The 17,347-nt window shown below is 42.5% G+C and overlaps 1 protein-coding gene across 12 annotated transcripts in view; it reads right to left on the bottom strand.

Annotated features, from left to right (window-relative positions):
* The window catches only part of dst (dystonin), a 471,716-nt gene that overhangs the window by 59,293 nt on the left and 395,076 nt on the right, over window positions 1–17,347 (bottom strand). For all 12 annotated transcript variants that reach the window (XM_078399038.1, XM_078399030.1, XM_078399031.1 and 9 more), the window contains 4 exons: window positions 16,451–16,657; window positions 6,467–6,586; window positions 5,479–5,586; window positions 5,076–5,294 (listed from right to left, as the gene is read on the bottom strand). In XM_078399038.1, coding sequence (XP_078255164.1) covers window positions 5,076–5,294; window positions 5,479–5,586; window positions 6,467–6,586; window positions 16,451–16,657 — 654 coding nt within the window. The remainder of the gene's footprint in view (window positions 1–5,075; window positions 5,295–5,478; window positions 5,587–6,466; window positions 6,587–16,450; window positions 16,658–17,347) is intronic.

Genomic DNA, 17,347 nt, shown 5'->3' with positions numbered 1-17,347 from the left:
TATTTACAACCCTTTATTTTTAACGTGACCCCTGATTCTCCTGCCACCACGCTGTCAACACTCTAAAGATCTTATTTGTTTCTCTCACTCTTCTAAATGAAAAGCCTAGTCCAACCTTTCCTCATTTGACAACCTCCTATTTATTGTAGGTAATATGATATGTAAGATGGAGATGAGGTGGAATCTTTTCTCCCAGTTCATGAGCCTTTGGAACCCTTGTCTTCAAAGCTATGTTCAATGGGAATTATAACATTGTAACATTTTGGGCCGAAGGGCCTATTATTATCCATGTTCTATAGTGATGGTCTTGACATCATGTTCGGCATAGACATTATGGGCCGAAGGGCTTGTTCTTGTGCTTCTACGTTCAAAGCACAGCGTTGTGTGTTCTATGGTTTAAAGCACAATGGAAGCAGTGGGTTTGAATATTTCAGCAGTAGAGGTAAGCAGATTCTTGATAAGTGGGCAGGAAGGTTAAAAGCCCACTGGTGGTAGGTGGGAATGCAGAGCTCAGGTTACTGTGATCTTACAAAATAGCAGAGCAGACTCCAAAGGCTGAGTTTTGGTAGCAAGTCTCACTTTATTCTATTATGGGGGAAGCAGAAATGGAGCAGACCAGTTTACCCAGAGGCTGTCCTGCTATTCAATGAGACTATGTCAGATGTGACTCAAGTTCAAATACCCTATGAACCCAGATTTTAAATGAACAACATGACCAAATCCTTAATCAAGCTCCACTTTTAATTATTCAATCCCCACAGGACATAATCCCAGTTACTTTAACCCATACACACAGATGTCCCCACAACGTCTTCAGAATTCTTTGAATCCTAACAAATATATATTCAAAGAAGTAACATTTACTTTTAAGACAGACTATTTACACAGAGCCTGAGGTTGTTGGTACGAAACTAATTTTTTTAAAGACCGTGAAACAGTTATGTTGCTTGAGAATCGGGCACTCTGCTGTCTCAAAGCCTCATATGTTCCATGCTAAGAGATACATCAGAGGATTATTTCAGTGAACATAGGCTGCACTTCATCCATGGCAATATATATCCTTCCTTTGATGTGGTCAGAATAGCACATGGTATCATTATGATCAAACCCAGTCTTTGCACAGCCCTCTTCTTGCTGCTACCATTGGACAGGAGGTACAGAGACATCAAGACCCAGACCATCACGTTCAGGAACAGCTAATTTCTTGTGAGCACCAGAATCTTGAACCGGCCTAATCTTACCTCGACAATGGAACACTATGCACTACTATGGTCTTTTTTCCTAATTATGTTTATGATTTATTTTTGAGCAGTCTTTTTTCTTTTACAATGTAATGTATAATTTGGTTTTGTGTGTTTGTAGGAGTCTATGTGCCTGTGATGCTGCCACGTACAAGATTTTCCACTGTACTTGTGCACATGATAAGAAAATGAACTTGAACTTAGATAAAGTATAATTTCCACCGTCTAAGGATAAAAGCAAACATTTCATTAAAAGTGGGAACGCAGGATTGTAAGCTATGTGAAATAGCTTATTCGAGATGAGAAAACATTTCTTCACACAGAGAGTGGTGAGTCTGTGGAATTCTCTGCCACAGAAGGTAGTTGAGGCCAGTTCATTGGCTATATTTAAGAGGGAGTTAGATATGGCCCTTGTGGCTAAAGGGATCAGAGGGTATGGAGAGAAGGCAGGTACAGGTTACTGAGCTGGATGATCAGCCATGATCATATTGAATGGCGGTGCAGGCTCAAAGGGCCGAATGGCCTACTCCTGCACCTATTTTCTATGTTTCTATGTGAACATAGTAAGTATCAGGTATTTATTTAATTGCAACAGTTATAAATTCTCGCTTCTCCCAATGTGAGGCACATCAATGTAGACGTGTTAAAGCTAGAGTACAATGCACTGATGTGAGAGCGAAATGGTGGAAAGCAAGCTCAGAACAAGGTCTGCAACATTGTTCTTTCAATCTGTGCTTTGAAACATTTTGTTGTCCAAACAGAACTTTAAATGAACTTGCCAACCTTGAACTAACTGGCTTAAAACGTATTCTAGGTGAAGCAGTGAAAACATTTGTATCCTGGCATGCATCCAGGTCCCAGAGGAGAAAGGAAATTCAAACAAACAAGCTCTTTGAAGATGACATCATGGGTGCAGACTTGACCAAAGGGCCTAAAATACAAAATCTGTTCACTTCCTGCGAAACGTGCACTGAAGCAAAGCGGTTTATCATGGAGGTGAAGGAGGGGGAAAGCACTGGCCGGGATTTTGCATGGCAAATGTCAGAATTCACAGACATAACTCCCTATCTCAGGCAGCAGCTTCATGTTTCTACACATATAGAAGGCAAAATTGGAAAGTTGCTGTCAGTGGCGGTAGGCTGTTTTCCAATCCCAGACTCCTGAAGCTCAGGAGCTCACCGAAGAGTCCGGTATCAAGAGGCAAGAGTGGCTTTTATGTCATGTGTTCCAAAACACATGGTAATATAACTCTTCGGCAATGTCTCGGTGTAAAATAACTTCTTAATTTTACAAGTTTATTTCCAAAAATACACTTGACTTTTCCTTTTAAAAAGCTGTTTTGGAAAAATTGTTATCCCTTTTTAAGCTTTGGAAACAAGGGAAAATAGAAGGAATTTACGCGTTCCTGATTTGTGTGAGAACCAGTCAGTGTTTTAAGCACAGAATTGTTTTAGGTCTCCTGAACAAGTCGCAGCCATCAGCTGGTAAGGTTTCTTCACCATCCTGTCCATTGGGTTTATTTAGACTTTTCTGCACGTACTCCCAGTGCAAACACAATCACTGGCAGAGCCTCACCATTAGCAATACCCCATACTAACACCCCCCCAAACGTACTTTGCAAATTAGCAACAACTGAGTACAAAACCTGTCCTTATCACAAAATGCTGGAGTAACTCAGCAGGTCAGGCAGCATCTTGGAGAGAGGGAATGGGTGACGTTTCAGGTCGAGACCCTTCTTCAGACTGAAGAAGATCAGTCTGAGGAAGGGTCTCGACCCGAAACGTCACCCATTCCCTCTCTCCTAGATGCTGCCTGACCTGCTGAGTTACTCCAGCATTTTGTGATACCTTCGATTTGTACCAGCATCTGCAGTTATTTTCCTACAAAACCTGTCCTTAATATTTGGAAGAAAGCAAAACAATTGTTCATATGGATAGTCAATTTAGCTCTTCCACAATACGTTGCATACAGTAACATTGGAAAATATCCCTCATAATTTCATTCCTTTGGATATTTAACGCAATTATCTAGTGAATGGCGTGTTATTTAAAAAGGGAGAAATTAAGCTTGTAAAACACAATATTGTCTAACTTTTTTCTTTTTTTTTGTGAAAAATTTGTAAATGAAACCAACAGAACACGAATAGAGAGACAAGAGGAAAAAAAAAAAACAGCTATCTCTATCTCTTCTGAAGCACGATCTGAAGCTGCATGTTGTTCAGATTGGGTTGATTCTTCCTCAGATAAACTTTCTCGATAAATAAGGCAGGGACAAACAATTCTGCAACATTTTCAGAAAGAAAGTTTAAGATGTGTGCAACGTGGAGAAGAAATTCATTGACGATACTAGCAAACTATCTCAGAACCTTCAGTGTGAAGGAGGAATGACAGTAGCTTCCACAACCTGATATACTCCAACCAAGGGCAGCAGCTGAAAGTGTGCATGGCAACAGCTGCTCCAAAACAAATGTATTTACAAATGCTAATGTAGGTTGACAGGGAGACATTAGTGAGATTACAAGGACAAATTGTATTGATAAATTATTCGTCCAGAGTAGAATATGAACTGACCTACAAATCTTGCATTCCAGGAACATGCACATTTTCAAGTCTATGCTAATCATCATCAATTAGGGATATTAATGTCAGAACATGCGGCAGTTGCACTTTGACCTAATGAACGTGTTCGATGTATTTAGGAACAAAAAGGACAAAACTCTATACAGCCTCTCCATATAAACCCTCCAGACTTGGTAATATCCTGAGAATCATCATCAATTAGGGATATTAATGTCAGAACATGCGGCAGTTGCATCCTGAGAATTTGTAAATACATCTGCATTCTTTCCAGCTTAATGACATGCTTTCCATATACACAGTGCTCCAAATGTGGTCCAGCCATCTTGTACAGCTGTAACATAGCATCCCCTGTACACAATGCCCTGACTGATGAAGACAAGAGTGCCAAACACCTTCTTTTCATCACCCAGTCTACCTACATTGACCCTTACAAAGCTACCCAGACTAGCCTACCATGTGGGAGCTTCTCAAAGTCTGCAGTCAACATTAAAGGATGCAAGGGCGACACCCTTCTACTTGTACACTAGTGTGCTGCCACCTATGATGTGATCTGCCATCTGGTGGGTCAAGATGTAGACACTGTGATGGAGGAGCCTTCCATTATTGTTGGCATGGTACAACCCTGCGATACTCGATATCATTCTATTGCTTGTCTAGGCTGTTGGAGGACCATGCAGATGTGGAAGACTCTCCCAATTTAGAAACCATGCAGATGTTCCTTCTCTCTTTGTCTTTTTCTATGTTCTACAATCCTTCTGTATTTATCTTTATCAATGTGCTAGGCTCATTCCGTATTTATCTTTTCCCACTTAATCCCCAGGCCGGGAGACTCCAGTCAAATGAAAGTGGATTCTGCCCTGTGCCAGGTCTGACAGGTGGATAACACCCACCTCGTCATGCAATGCAATAGGGATCTGCTGCTGGACCCCACATGACCAGATGCACCAGCACCCACCGTCCTGCTCTCTGTAAGACCAAGACCTGTTAACCCAAGGAGCACCAGTTCCTTTTGGAACTGCCGGCCACAGCTGGCTCAGTCAGAATAACGGGACACATGACCTGAAGAAAGACGTTGATCAAAGACGATGAATGAGAGAAAAAGGGTTTACTGATGAAAAGCTCTGCCAATAAGTCTCTGAGGAATGGGCTAATAGAGGTTTTTGAAATGCATATTTCTGCTTGCGATTTCACAAGCTGAAGACCATTTCGCTCGGAAAATACCATTCAGAAAGGGCAGATCCACCCAGTCACTTACCCGAAGTTCTTCCTGCTGTTGCTTCAAAAGCTCAAACTCAATGGCAGGGTTGGGCAACTGGGAAATCAACGCCCGCGTCTCTTCAAGCCACGGCCAGAGCTCCTCGTAGGTCTCGCAAAATTGGTTGACTAGAGACTGAGCCCGTTCCAGCTGTAGGTACCGCTCCGCGTTCATCTGACTGATCACCTCGTACTGCTTCTGCAGCGTGTCCAGCTTCCTCTAAAAAACAACCCAAAGCCCTTATGTCAAAGCAAGTAGTAAACGGTCACCTTAAATAAATCATCTTTTCCTCATTCACATTTCATCACTCAAACATGGGTCTGTAATCACTGCAGATGAGGGTGGCTCACACATGCTCCAACATAAGGCAAATTACATGTAATTGCCACCTTCATTCAAGTACCTTCAGGGTTACTTTCTCCTCTTCAGTGCAAGAAGTCATTATTTGATCTCCATTCACGACAAGTTCATCAATTGTGTCTTTATGTCGCAGAATATCCATTGAAAATGCCTTCAAATACAGAGAAGAATATATCAGCACTGTTAATTTTCTTTAAATTACAGGAACAAATAAAACTGCTGGAAGCATCACTTTGGAAGACACAAAATGGTGGAATACCTCAGCGGAGCAGACAGCATCTCTAGAGAGAAGGAATGGGTGACGTTTCGGGTCGAGACCTTTCTTCAGACTCATCACTTTAACAGCTTTGCACAACAATGAAATGATGGTATTAAATATATTAAATCTCTCTGAAGTTCTGGCAAAGACCAATGCAATGTCCTGGCACTCTCCCGTAAATTGCACTGAGGTTACAGTGAGTGAGGAACACAAGAGTCCTGCTCAGACAGCACAGACCACTGACTCCAGGTGAAGTCTCTTCCATCAGAACTTCATTAGTTTTTCCTCACTACGTATCTGCAAATGGTTAAGTGCTTCAACGCCTTAAAATAGACCCCACCTGAAGCCACAATGGACTTCCCATCATTGAACGAGCATGATCTTCTTTGCCCCAAAATGTTAGCCGCTAAATGTCTGCCAATCTGATCAATATTTTGTGATGAGCAATGCTCTCGGTTGCCTGGTTGCAATGGTGTACATGAAATTGGAAAGACGTCCAAAGTATTCATGCTCTTGACAAGTGTTTACTCAGAGTAGAACTGGACAGAGGAAAGGGCATTATGTATGAAGGCCAGGGTGCTTTAGGCATGGTCTTACATATCGTGTAATAGAGCCACTGGCCCAAGCTATGTAAGTAACTGGATGTTCAATTCAAAACAACAATGTACTTCAGAAGAATTGCAGAGTTTGCCACGTTTATAAATGCTCATAATGAACCTGAGATTATTTTGTAATAACATGCAGCCACTGGCTGCCGAGTTTGCTACATTACCTTTTGAACTTGCAGCTCTGCAGAAGTCTGGTCTTGTTCAAGTCTTATGTCACCAAGTGATCTCAGCTTCCTCTCCGTTTCCGTGATCCAGGCAATCTCTGCATCTGCTCTTTGCTCGAACTGATGGGAAGAAAGACAGACAGTTAAGCCACGGGGTAGAGTCTCCCAAACCTCATTCCGCCCAGCGCGTCTGCTTTCGCCTCACCCATTCTCTAGAGGAGCACGTGCAAACTCTATGCAGACAGCACCAGAGGCGAGGATTGAAACCAATGATTGGAGCTGTGAGACAGTGGCAGTACTAGCTCTGCCTTGTGCCACCCCTATAGTCGTGAGGCATGTAGTCAAGTTGCTCAGGCCATCAAGATGTGGGGAAATACCAACTTTCCAGCTGCTCCCTGCCTTTTATTTTGCAAATGTTGTACTCCTGCCATATCTCAGTGACTCAGTGACTCACTATTTTAGGTAATGTTTAGCTGATGAACAGAATACCAGTGCAGATGCTGGCTTAAACCGGAGATAGACACTAAAAGCTGGAGTAACTCAGGAGGTCAGACAGCGTCTCTGGAGAGAAGGAATGGGTGATGTTTCGGGTCGAGACCCTTCTTCAGAGTCAGGTTCCTGCAGGATGAACCCTGATTCAACCTTTTCACCTCCCCACCCCAACCACTCAATGCCACATTTGAGGCATTTCCTTAGTGGCCCAGGATTCTGGTTGTTTATGCTACACAATAGTTCTCTATGCTGCACTATTTTTTTGGTTTAGTTTAGAGATACAGCACGGAAACAGGCCCTTCGGCCCACCGGGCCCGCGCCGACCAGCGATCCCCGCACATTAACACCATCCTACACCCACTAGGGACGATTTTTACATTTAGCAAGCCAATTAACCTACAAACCTGTGCGTCTTTGGAGTGTGAGAGGAAACCGAAGATATCGGAGAAAACCCACGCAGGTTACGGGGAGAACGTACAAACTCCGTAGAGTCAACACCTGTAGTTGGGATCGAACCCGGGTCTCTGGCGCTGCATTCGCTGTAAGGCAGCAACTCTACCGCTGCGCCACCGTGACCGCTCAAATTCTCGCATCTGAAATTCCCTCTTTCTGTTTATTACATTCAGAACCTTAGTGTGAAACCCATGACACGTGGAGTCCAACCTTGGAGTGGTAGAACTTCAACATAGGATCATTATCGCCACGAATCTGGCAGCACACGAGAAGAGAACTCTATCAGCATTCCCACACAATACATTTTAACCGTCACAAATCTTCAAGCAGTTCAGTTTAGTTTCACTGTACTAAATAAAGAGGCTACGCATAACAGGGGGGGGTACCATGATGGTTTCCAGCAGTACCAAGGTACTGATCATGGAGGCAATAATATCTGTCCCATCCCAAATAATTAGCTTGTAATCTGTGTAATTTCCCAGTCACATTACAGGCAATGTTTAAATGAAAACATATACCATTCTTGGCTTTCCCCTAGTTTCAAGAAGTTAATAATTCAACATGTTAGATGCAACAACGATTAGCATTACATTCTGCCTAACACACTTGGTCATTCCAAAGTGCTTTACAATCAACAAAATACAATTTTTATAGTTTTGTATAATAAATGCAAATTGTAAGTCTGATGGTCTCAATCATTTGTTATGTCTTAGACTCCGCAATTTTCCTGTCGTAGTCACCGCACAAATATCTCACTGGGTGTGAAGCACTTGTGAAAGCTAGTAGAGCCATTGGCTGAGACCCAGGTTCAATCCCTAACTCGGGTATTGAATATATGGAATTTTATGTGTTTCCCTGTGAGCCCTTGAGTTTCATCCGGGTGCTCCGGTTTCCTCCCACATCCCAAAGATGTGCGAGATGGTATGTTAATTGGCTACTGTAACTTGCACCCATCCCCCAGTGTGTGGGTGAATGGTAGAGTCTGAGGTGAGTTGAGAATATGGGGAGAACAGAATCAGATTAGTGCAAGATTAGAGTAGTGGCCAGTGGGGTGCCGCAAGGCTCGGCGCTGGGACACCAGTTATTTACAATATATATTAACGATTTAGACGAGGGAATTAAATGTGACATCTCCAAGTTTGCAGATGACACAGAGCTGGGTGGCAGTGTGAGCTGCGATTAGGATGCTATGAGGCTGCAGGATGACTTGGATAGGTTGGGTGAGTGGGCAGATGCAGTAGAATGTGGATAAATGTGAGGTTATCCACTTTGGTGGTAAGAACAAGAAGGCAGATTATTATCTTAATTGGGTCAGATTAGGAAAAGGGGAGGTGCAAGGAGACCAGGGTGTCCTTGTACATCAGTCACTGAAAGTAAGCATGCAGGTACAGCAGACAGTGAAGAAAGCTAATGGCATTTTGGCCTTCATTGTGAGAGGATTTGAGTTTAGGAGCAAGGAGGTCCTACAGCAGTTGTACAGGGAGATGGTGAGACCGTGCCTGGAGTATTGTGTGCAATTTTGGTCTCCTAATTAGAGGAAGGACATTATTGCTATTGAGGGTGTGCAGTGTAGGTTCACCAGGTTAATTCCCAGGGTGGTGGGAATAACATATGAAGAAAGAATGGGTCGACTGGGCTTGTATTCACTGGAATTTAGGATGAGAGGGGATCATAAAAACATATAAAATTCTTAAAGGATTGGACAGGCTAGTTGCAGGAAACATGTTCCCCATGTTGATGGGGGTCCAGAACCAGTGGTCACAGTTTAAGAATAAGGGTTAGGCCATTTAGGACTGAGATGAGGAAAAACATTTTCACCCAGAGTTGTGAATCTGTGGAATTCTCTGCCACAGAAGACGGTGGAGGCCAATTCACTGGATGTTTTCAAAGAGAGGGTTAGATCTAGCTCCCAGGGCTAAAGGAATCAAGGGATATGGGGAAAAAGCAGGAACGGGGTACTGATTTTAGATGATCAGCCGTGATCATATTGATTGGTGGTGCTGGCTCGAAGGGCCAAATGGCCTACTCCTGCACCTATTTTTCTATGTTTCTATGTAAATGGATGACTGATGGTCTGCATTGACCTAGCGTGCCAAAGGGCAAGTTTCCATGCTATTTCTCTTGTTATGAGCTAATGTTGTGGACAGCACTACAGCACTATGGAAATTAAAGCTCTTTTTTTCTCTTAAACAGTATTTTTTGCAATCCCAGGGTCGGTTTTCTTTACGAGGTCTCGATGCTCTACAGGTTGCACATCTGGCTGAACATCTGCTCTTAAGACTGATCTACTGGTAACTCACCAAGTATTTATAATGCCTTGTATCAGACTACTAATGCAAGGGTAATCTTAGAATTTGTGCCATCATTAATGAATCCATTGTTAACAACTGTAAATCCCCATTCATAGGATATCATCTTCAAAACAACGCTGTCCGTTTGTCAATGGTTGCTTTGAATGTATACAGTTGAAATAAATGTGAATAAGCCATTTTTTTCAACTTTAAGAATTTTCTTGTACCCAAGCAGAAATAAAATTGGTGCTAATAAATGCCAAATATTCAAAACATTTGAAGATCACTTTTGAAATGCTACAAGATCAAAGAATAAATCCAGAAATATTCAAGAATGCAACCCGTTTATTCCGGAATTAGACATGGTCGGCTAACGTTGAATGGTCATTCAATCATACAAGGTTGGGAAAATAACATCTTATTCTGAGTGACCTCTGTAAGCCCAACCATAAACGACAAGACTGGTATAAATTAAAGAAATGTGGAACAGGCTTTCTACCAGTTTAGATCTTATTTGGAACTGGAAGTTCACCAGAGCATCATTCATGTGGTATCCTATTCTGCACTAGCCCACAGATTTGCCACTGGAACCAGGTGGGAAAAAGACATTTGCGCTAAAAAAATCTGGAAAACAATATAAAATAGTCAGAACAAACCAACTTACTGATTGCAGCAGCCATGTTGCTCGCACTGGCTCAGCCAATTACAGCACAGTGCACAATGGACCTTCTTGGAGATGACACAATTAGCACTCTATCTCTGTGAAGGCATTCTGAATAGTAGTCGAGGTACTGGTGTACGATCAAAGAATGAGTTATTTCCAACTTACAGTGTCTTTATCTTGGTGCCGGCTCTTTGAACCAGCTACCATAGTTAGTGCCTTTGCCCATAATTTTCCACATCCCTCACTATTAAGCACCTTCAAGTCCAACCTGCCTTTAAAATTAATCGGTTCTTTATCTTTGAAGCAAGTTCTCCTCATCTCCAATCTGGATCTTTTGCCAACTATTTTAAATTCATCTCTGCTTGGGACCCACTCGTTCTTCCTCAATTTGGGACACAAGCGACATTTTCAACACACAATCAATGCATTTTCTTGCCCTGCAAGTATGCACCAAGTGCAAACACTTGTCTCAGAGGAAGGCATTAAAATTAGTTACAGCACCAGCTCTGAAATCACTGCACATCATGTTCCCTCTACCTCCTCACATCAGCACTTGTGCTCTTTTTAAAACACACAAGGGTACCCTTATCCCAACTTTCACTCTATATATCTCTGTATTCAAGTAAACATCGGTCCAACCTAAATTCATACTCTGCAGATAGAATCTCCAGACCATTGTTATCACCAGAGATTTATGTTACTATTAACAAGTGAAAAATGGATGATAAAGCAAATAAAGTTCAGAGGGATTTGAAGGCTTTATTTACCATCATAGAATATATTAACATCTCCAAATACCTTGGCTCTGACCCTGGTTATAGTTTATTTGCAGTCATCTTTGTCAAATTGTGAATCTTGCTTTGATGTGAGAGTAAGTCACATATTGGTGCAGCAGGAAATGAACAGCTCATTAAAGAACCACTAAAAACATGAAAAGCTTTGCATTTCAAACAAGGTAACAGATGGAACCTGACAATCGCTAGGAAGAGAATTTCAACGATGCGTTACTGACCATAATTCTTACCTCAAAGCTAAGTACATCAAAGCCACAGTTACATTGCAAAAGTTTTGGCATTTTGACAATGGTATAGATATCGTCATAAAACACATTTTGGAAAAAAGCACGCTGACGTGAAGACTGGAAATAGCGGTTACATTTTACAAGTTTCTGGCTTATGAAATTCATATAATTAGTTAGGTTGGAGAAGTGAGAATTTAGGTGGATTATAAATGGGAGGCAGTATAGGCAACAGGTTTTATTCGGGTAATTTTAGTCTTGTTCACCACAATCTTTTTGTTTATGTTTATGAAAACCAGAGTCTGCTGCTGCTTGTTCTGGATCATGCCCATTTCTTCACGCCTGACAACAAAAAGGGAGTAAGTTCCACAAAGACAATAAGATAAAGCTATAAATTAGTTCATAAGTTCTAGGAGCAGAATTAGGCCATTCGGCCCATTAAGTCTACTGATCTATCTTTCACTCTCAACCTCATTCTCCTGCCATCTCCACGTATTCCCCGACACCCTTACTAATCAAGAATATGTCAATCTCTGCCTTAAAAATATCCATTGACTTGACTTCTACAGCTGTTTGTGGCAATGAACTCTACAGATTCACCACCCTCTGATCTAAGATTTCTCCTCATCTCCTTTCTAAAGGGACATCCTTTTATTCTGAGGCTGTGGCCTCTGGTCCTAGTCTCTCCCGCAAATGGAAACATCCTCTCCACATGCACTTTTCCCAGGCCTTTCACCATTCGGTAAGTTTCAATGAGCTCCCGCCCTCATCCTTCTTAACTCCAGTGAGTACGGGCCCACTGCCCTCAAACGCTCAAATATGAGTACAAGTGGCAAAGTTGTGTTTAAAAGTTGAGCATGGATTGGGACAAGCATTCTGTTTTTGTCAATGATTATCAGCCTTCCTGTTGTACATTCTAAATTATTATAATAACTAATTGCATCTTTTTCTTCACATTCCTTCTGCTAATCAGCTTAACACTGTGTCATGCATGCAGTCAATTCTTCACTCACTACAACCATTTTTGCCCATGTCCTCTGTAAAACCCCCTTGTGAAGTAAATAATGCTATCAAGTCACCCCAGAACATTTACTGCTCGAGGAACGCTTGCGATTTACCGGTTTCTCCATCCAGTTTAGGTCTGAGCTAATATTCTGGTTAATAGCATCCATGCTCCCTCATGCCAAAGCTTATGTAGAAAGTATTATCGCAAATAAATATATTTTGAAAGATCCGTGTGGTCAGTGAAACAATGGCATTTGAAAGATCAAGTATCAACTTTCAGATTTCATACTTTATATTTGAGCCTGAGAACAGGCATTTAATACAAAGCACATGACGTCACCAAGAGGCTGTCTCACCATTAGTTGCCACGAGGCTGATTTGCACTTAGTTCTTTTTTTGCAAACTACACAACTAATCCTACGGCCTTTGATTATACTGTCACGCATTGATAGGAAATGACTGCTTGGAGAATGGTCTAAACACTACAGTGAAGGGGTGGAAATTAATCTTGTGTATCAGTGGAACCATGTATCTGCAAAAAAATAGGATTAGCAGTCCATGCTATATTTTCCATCAGACAGCTTTCTCTGAGTCAGCACCCAAAGCAATTGTGTTACTTGGCCAACCCCAATCGCCACCATATAACAGACATGCCTTTTGTTCTCTCCACCCCTCAGTCTCAGCAACTTAAAAGGCACTTATTTGTTCACTTCTCCAGTTCTGACAAAGGGCCATTGAAACGTTGACTCTGTCTATACAGACACTCCCCGACTTACATAAGGGTTATGTCCCGCGGATCCTTACGCGGCAGAAATGGAAGTGCTACTGCGCACACGTAAATTTGCTATTCGACGTGAAGACCACGGGGGAGCTCTGAGGCGGAGATGATGGGGGGAGCTCTGATGCGGAGACCACAGGGGAGCTCTGACACGGAGACCACGGGGGAGAGCTCTGACGCGGAGACCAGGAGGGTGAGCTGTGACGCGGAGACCATGGGGGGTATCAGTGGGCTTAAATAATTTATTACGTATGTGCGAGGTTATGCAAGTCGCCGATTTCACAAGTCGGGGCGTGCCATAGATGCTGCCTTTCTTCCAGCATTTTCTGATTTTATTTCAGATTGTTTCTGGATACTCTACAAGAAAATCTAACCTTAAACCTTTGTCAGCAACCTTTGGAATCAGTCGATGCAGAAGAAATTGCTCTGATACCAATAACACCCCTTTGAAGTTCCATACCCCTGGTCTTTCCTTGTATTTCTGCAAATTCTCTACCACTAAAGAATTAATTCCATTTCCTTTTGAAAGTTGGTGTTAAATCAATGATTACCACCTTTTCTGTTGTGTATTCCAAATCATAATAACGCTCAATATTGTTTTGGTCACATTCTAACTGCTACTCTGCTTGGATCTGTGCCATGTCATGCTTGTGGTCACTCTTTACTCACTGCAACCATTTTTCCTATATCCTCTGTTAAACCCCTCACGAAAGTAAACAATTCCATCAATGACCCCCTAACCTTGTCTGGTCGAGGAACTGCAGATTTACTGGTTTCTCCATCCAGTTTATGTCCTTGTTGTTATTCCGGTAAACAAACACCCATCTCCACATGTCCCCAATAACTCTCACCAACTTCCACAGATGCGCCATAGAAAGCATTTCATCAGGATGCATCACAGCTTGGTTTGGGAACAGCTCCATCCAAGACAGCAAGAAATTGCAGAAGATTGTGGACGCAGCCCAGACCATCACACAAACCAACCTCCCTTCCATTGACAATGGATCAGTTCCTGTGGACTGGAAGGTAGCCAATGTAGCCCACATTTTAAGAAAGGAGGGAGAGAGAAAACAGGGAATTATAGACCAGTTAGCCTTACATCGGTAGTGGGGAAGATGCTTGAGTCAATTATTAAAGATGAAATAACAGCGCATTTGGAAAGCAGTGACAGGATCGGTTAAAGTCAGCATGGATTTATGAATGGGAAATCATGCTTGACTAATCTTCTGGAATTTTTTGAGGATGTAACAAGTAGAATGGTTATGGGAGAGCCAGTGAAAGTGGTGTATCTGGACTTTCAATAAGCCTTTGACAAGGTCCCACAGAAGGTCCCTAGAAGGATGAGAGGGGATCTTATCGAAACATATAAGACTATTAAGGGATTGGACACGTTAGAGGCAGGAAACATGTTCCCAATGTTGGGGGAGTCCAGAACCAGGGGCCACAGTTTAAGAATAAGGGGTAGGCCATTTAGAACAGAGATGAGGAGAAACTTTTTCAGTCAGAGAGTTGTGAATCTGTGGAATTCTCTGCCTCAGAGGGCAGTGGAAGCCAATTCTCTGAATGCATTCAAGAGTGCTGGATAGAGCTCTTAAGGATAATGGAGTCAGGGGGTATGGGGAGAAAGAAGGAACGGGGTAATGATTGAGAATGATCAGCCATGATCACATTGAATGGTGGTGCTGGCTCGAAGGGCCGAAGGGCCTACTCCTGCACCTATTGTCTATTGTCTATTGTCACACAAGAGATTAGTGTGCAAAATTAGAGCACATGGTATTGGAGGTAGGGTATAGACATGGATAGAGAACTGGTTGGCAGACAGGAAGCAAAGAGCAGGAATTAACAGGTAATTTTCATAATGGCAGGCGGTGACTCGTGGAGGGCCGCAAGGCACGGTGCTAGGACCCCATTTATTTACAAGATATATTAACGATTTAGACGAATTAAATGTAATATCTCCAGGTTTACGGATGACACAAAGCTGGGTGGCAGTGTGAGCTGCAAAGAGGATGCTATGAGGCTGCAGGGTGATTTGGATAGGTTGGGTGAGTGGGCAGATGCATGGCAGAAGCAGTATAATGTGGATAAATGTGAGGTTATCCACTTTTGTGGCAAGAACAGGAAGGCAGATTATTATCTCAATGGTGTCAGATTAGGAAAAGAGGAGGTGCAAGGAGACCTGGGTGTCCTTGTACATCAGTCACTGAAAGTAAGCATGCAGGTACAGCAGACAGTGAAGAAAGCTAATGGCATGTTGGCCTTCATTGCGAGAGGATTTGAGTTTAGGAGCAAGGTGATCCTACTGCAGTTGTTCAGGGCCCTGGTGAGACCGCATCTGGAGTATTGTGTGCAGTTTTGGTCTCCTAATTTGAGGAAGGATTTTCTTGCTTTTGAGGGAGTTCACCAGGTTAATTTGAGGGATGGCAGGACTGACATAAGAGGAAAGAATGGGTCGACTGGGCTTATATTCACTTGAATTTAGAAGGATGAGAGGGGATCATATAAAAACATATAAAATTCTTAAAGAGCTTGGACAGGCTAGATGCAGGAAAAATGTTCCCCGTGTTGGAATAGAAGTGTCTAAATGCACACCTCCAGATTCAGGGACACTTTCTTCCCAGCTGTTATCAGGCAACTAGAGAGCAGTCCTGAGCTACTATCTACCTCATTGGAGACCCTCAGACCATCTTTGATTGGACTTTACAGGGCTTTATCTTGCACTAAACGTTATTCACTTTATCATGTATCCGTACACTGTGGATGGCTCAACTGTAATCATACATTGCCTTTCCCCTGGCTGGCTAGCATCCAACAAAAGCTTTTGTTGGTACACGTGACAATAAGCTAAACTCAAACTTTCCAAATAAAAAAATGCACAATGACACTGATTAATTGGCAATCATACGTCTGATTTTCCTCTTTGAATAAAAAACTCAAACCCAATCTGAAACCGGTGGAGCTGCTACCAGTGTAGCTGCTTTCAGTTAGTTAAACGTCCCTTCTACAACATAAAGGATTTATGATGGATTTCCTGTGCTGTCGGAAGCCCTGCAGAACAATTGATGATCAGACAGATGGTTTCAACAATGAACAACTTAGCTCTGCCTCAGCTTCCATATCAAGCAGTGTCTGCCTGGCATATTTAAACCCTGCCCAAAAGATCTTTTTGTTCCTGGAGAATAATGACAGGGCAGTACTTTGTGCATGGGTATTTATCAGAAGTACCACCATTTGTGAACTAAAGCAGGCACTCCAATGTGATAAAGCGGAGGGTGTGACATACCTGCTGTGATCTCTGTATAGCAGCACCTATTTCTTCCACCCTCTGTGCTATGGTCTCGCTGGCCGATCTATACCGCTCATTGTCATCAGCCACCAGCACGTCGAGTCCTTCTCTCGCTCTCCAAGGGACAAGTTCCAGCAGAGCATTGCTGACTTCATTGACAGTGTCCAGACTCACTCTGTACTCCATCATCTCTCTCTTCAGCTCCTGAGGACCAGCACAGAAAACTTGTTAAGTCACCACTGTTCCTGACTTTGGTGCATTTCTACAATGTGCAAAATGAAGGTAAATAGCATATCCTATCTGACAGGATATCGTGCTTCCCCTCTTCCCCTAAAGTAGATTATTCTCCACGATATTTACATATGTAAAACCTTCTCGCATCAGCAATAAAACATTCTGATCCAGAGGTATAGAAGTGAATCTCTGTTGACAGAGTGGTGAAGGTGTGTGGTATGCTTGACCTCATTGGCCGAGGCATGTGTGTAGGAGTTGGGGCATCCTGTTACAGCTACACAAATTATTACGATACTTGGACAATTGTGTGCATTCCTGGTTGCCATATGAAGTGAAGGACATGATTAAGATAGAGAAGGCAGCATAAAGATTCACAGGAAATGTTTCAGGACTGGAGGGCTTGAGATATATAGAGAGATTGGCTAGGCTGAAACTGTTTTTCCTAGAGCAAAGGAAACTGAAAGGTGACCTTATAGATATTTATAAAATTACGAGGAGCAGAGATATGTAGATAGTCAAATGTGTTTTTATAGTGTCTTTACCCCAGGCTAGGGGTTTCCAAAAACCTAGAGGTTTAAGGTGAGAGGGGAGAGATTTAAAGGGGACTTCAGGGGCAGGTTCCTCACACAAAGGGCGGTGGATACATGGAACAAGTTACCA

This window comes from Rhinoraja longicauda, chromosome 5 (genome assembly GCF_053455715.1).
Source record: "Rhinoraja longicauda isolate Sanriku21f chromosome 5, sRhiLon1.1, whole genome shotgun sequence".
Taxonomy (NCBI): Eukaryota; Metazoa; Chordata; class Chondrichthyes; order Rajiformes; family Arhynchobatidae; genus Rhinoraja; species Rhinoraja longicauda.
The sequence above is the reverse complement of the archived record's forward strand: the minus strand, read 5'-3'. Positions and strand labels throughout refer to the sequence as shown.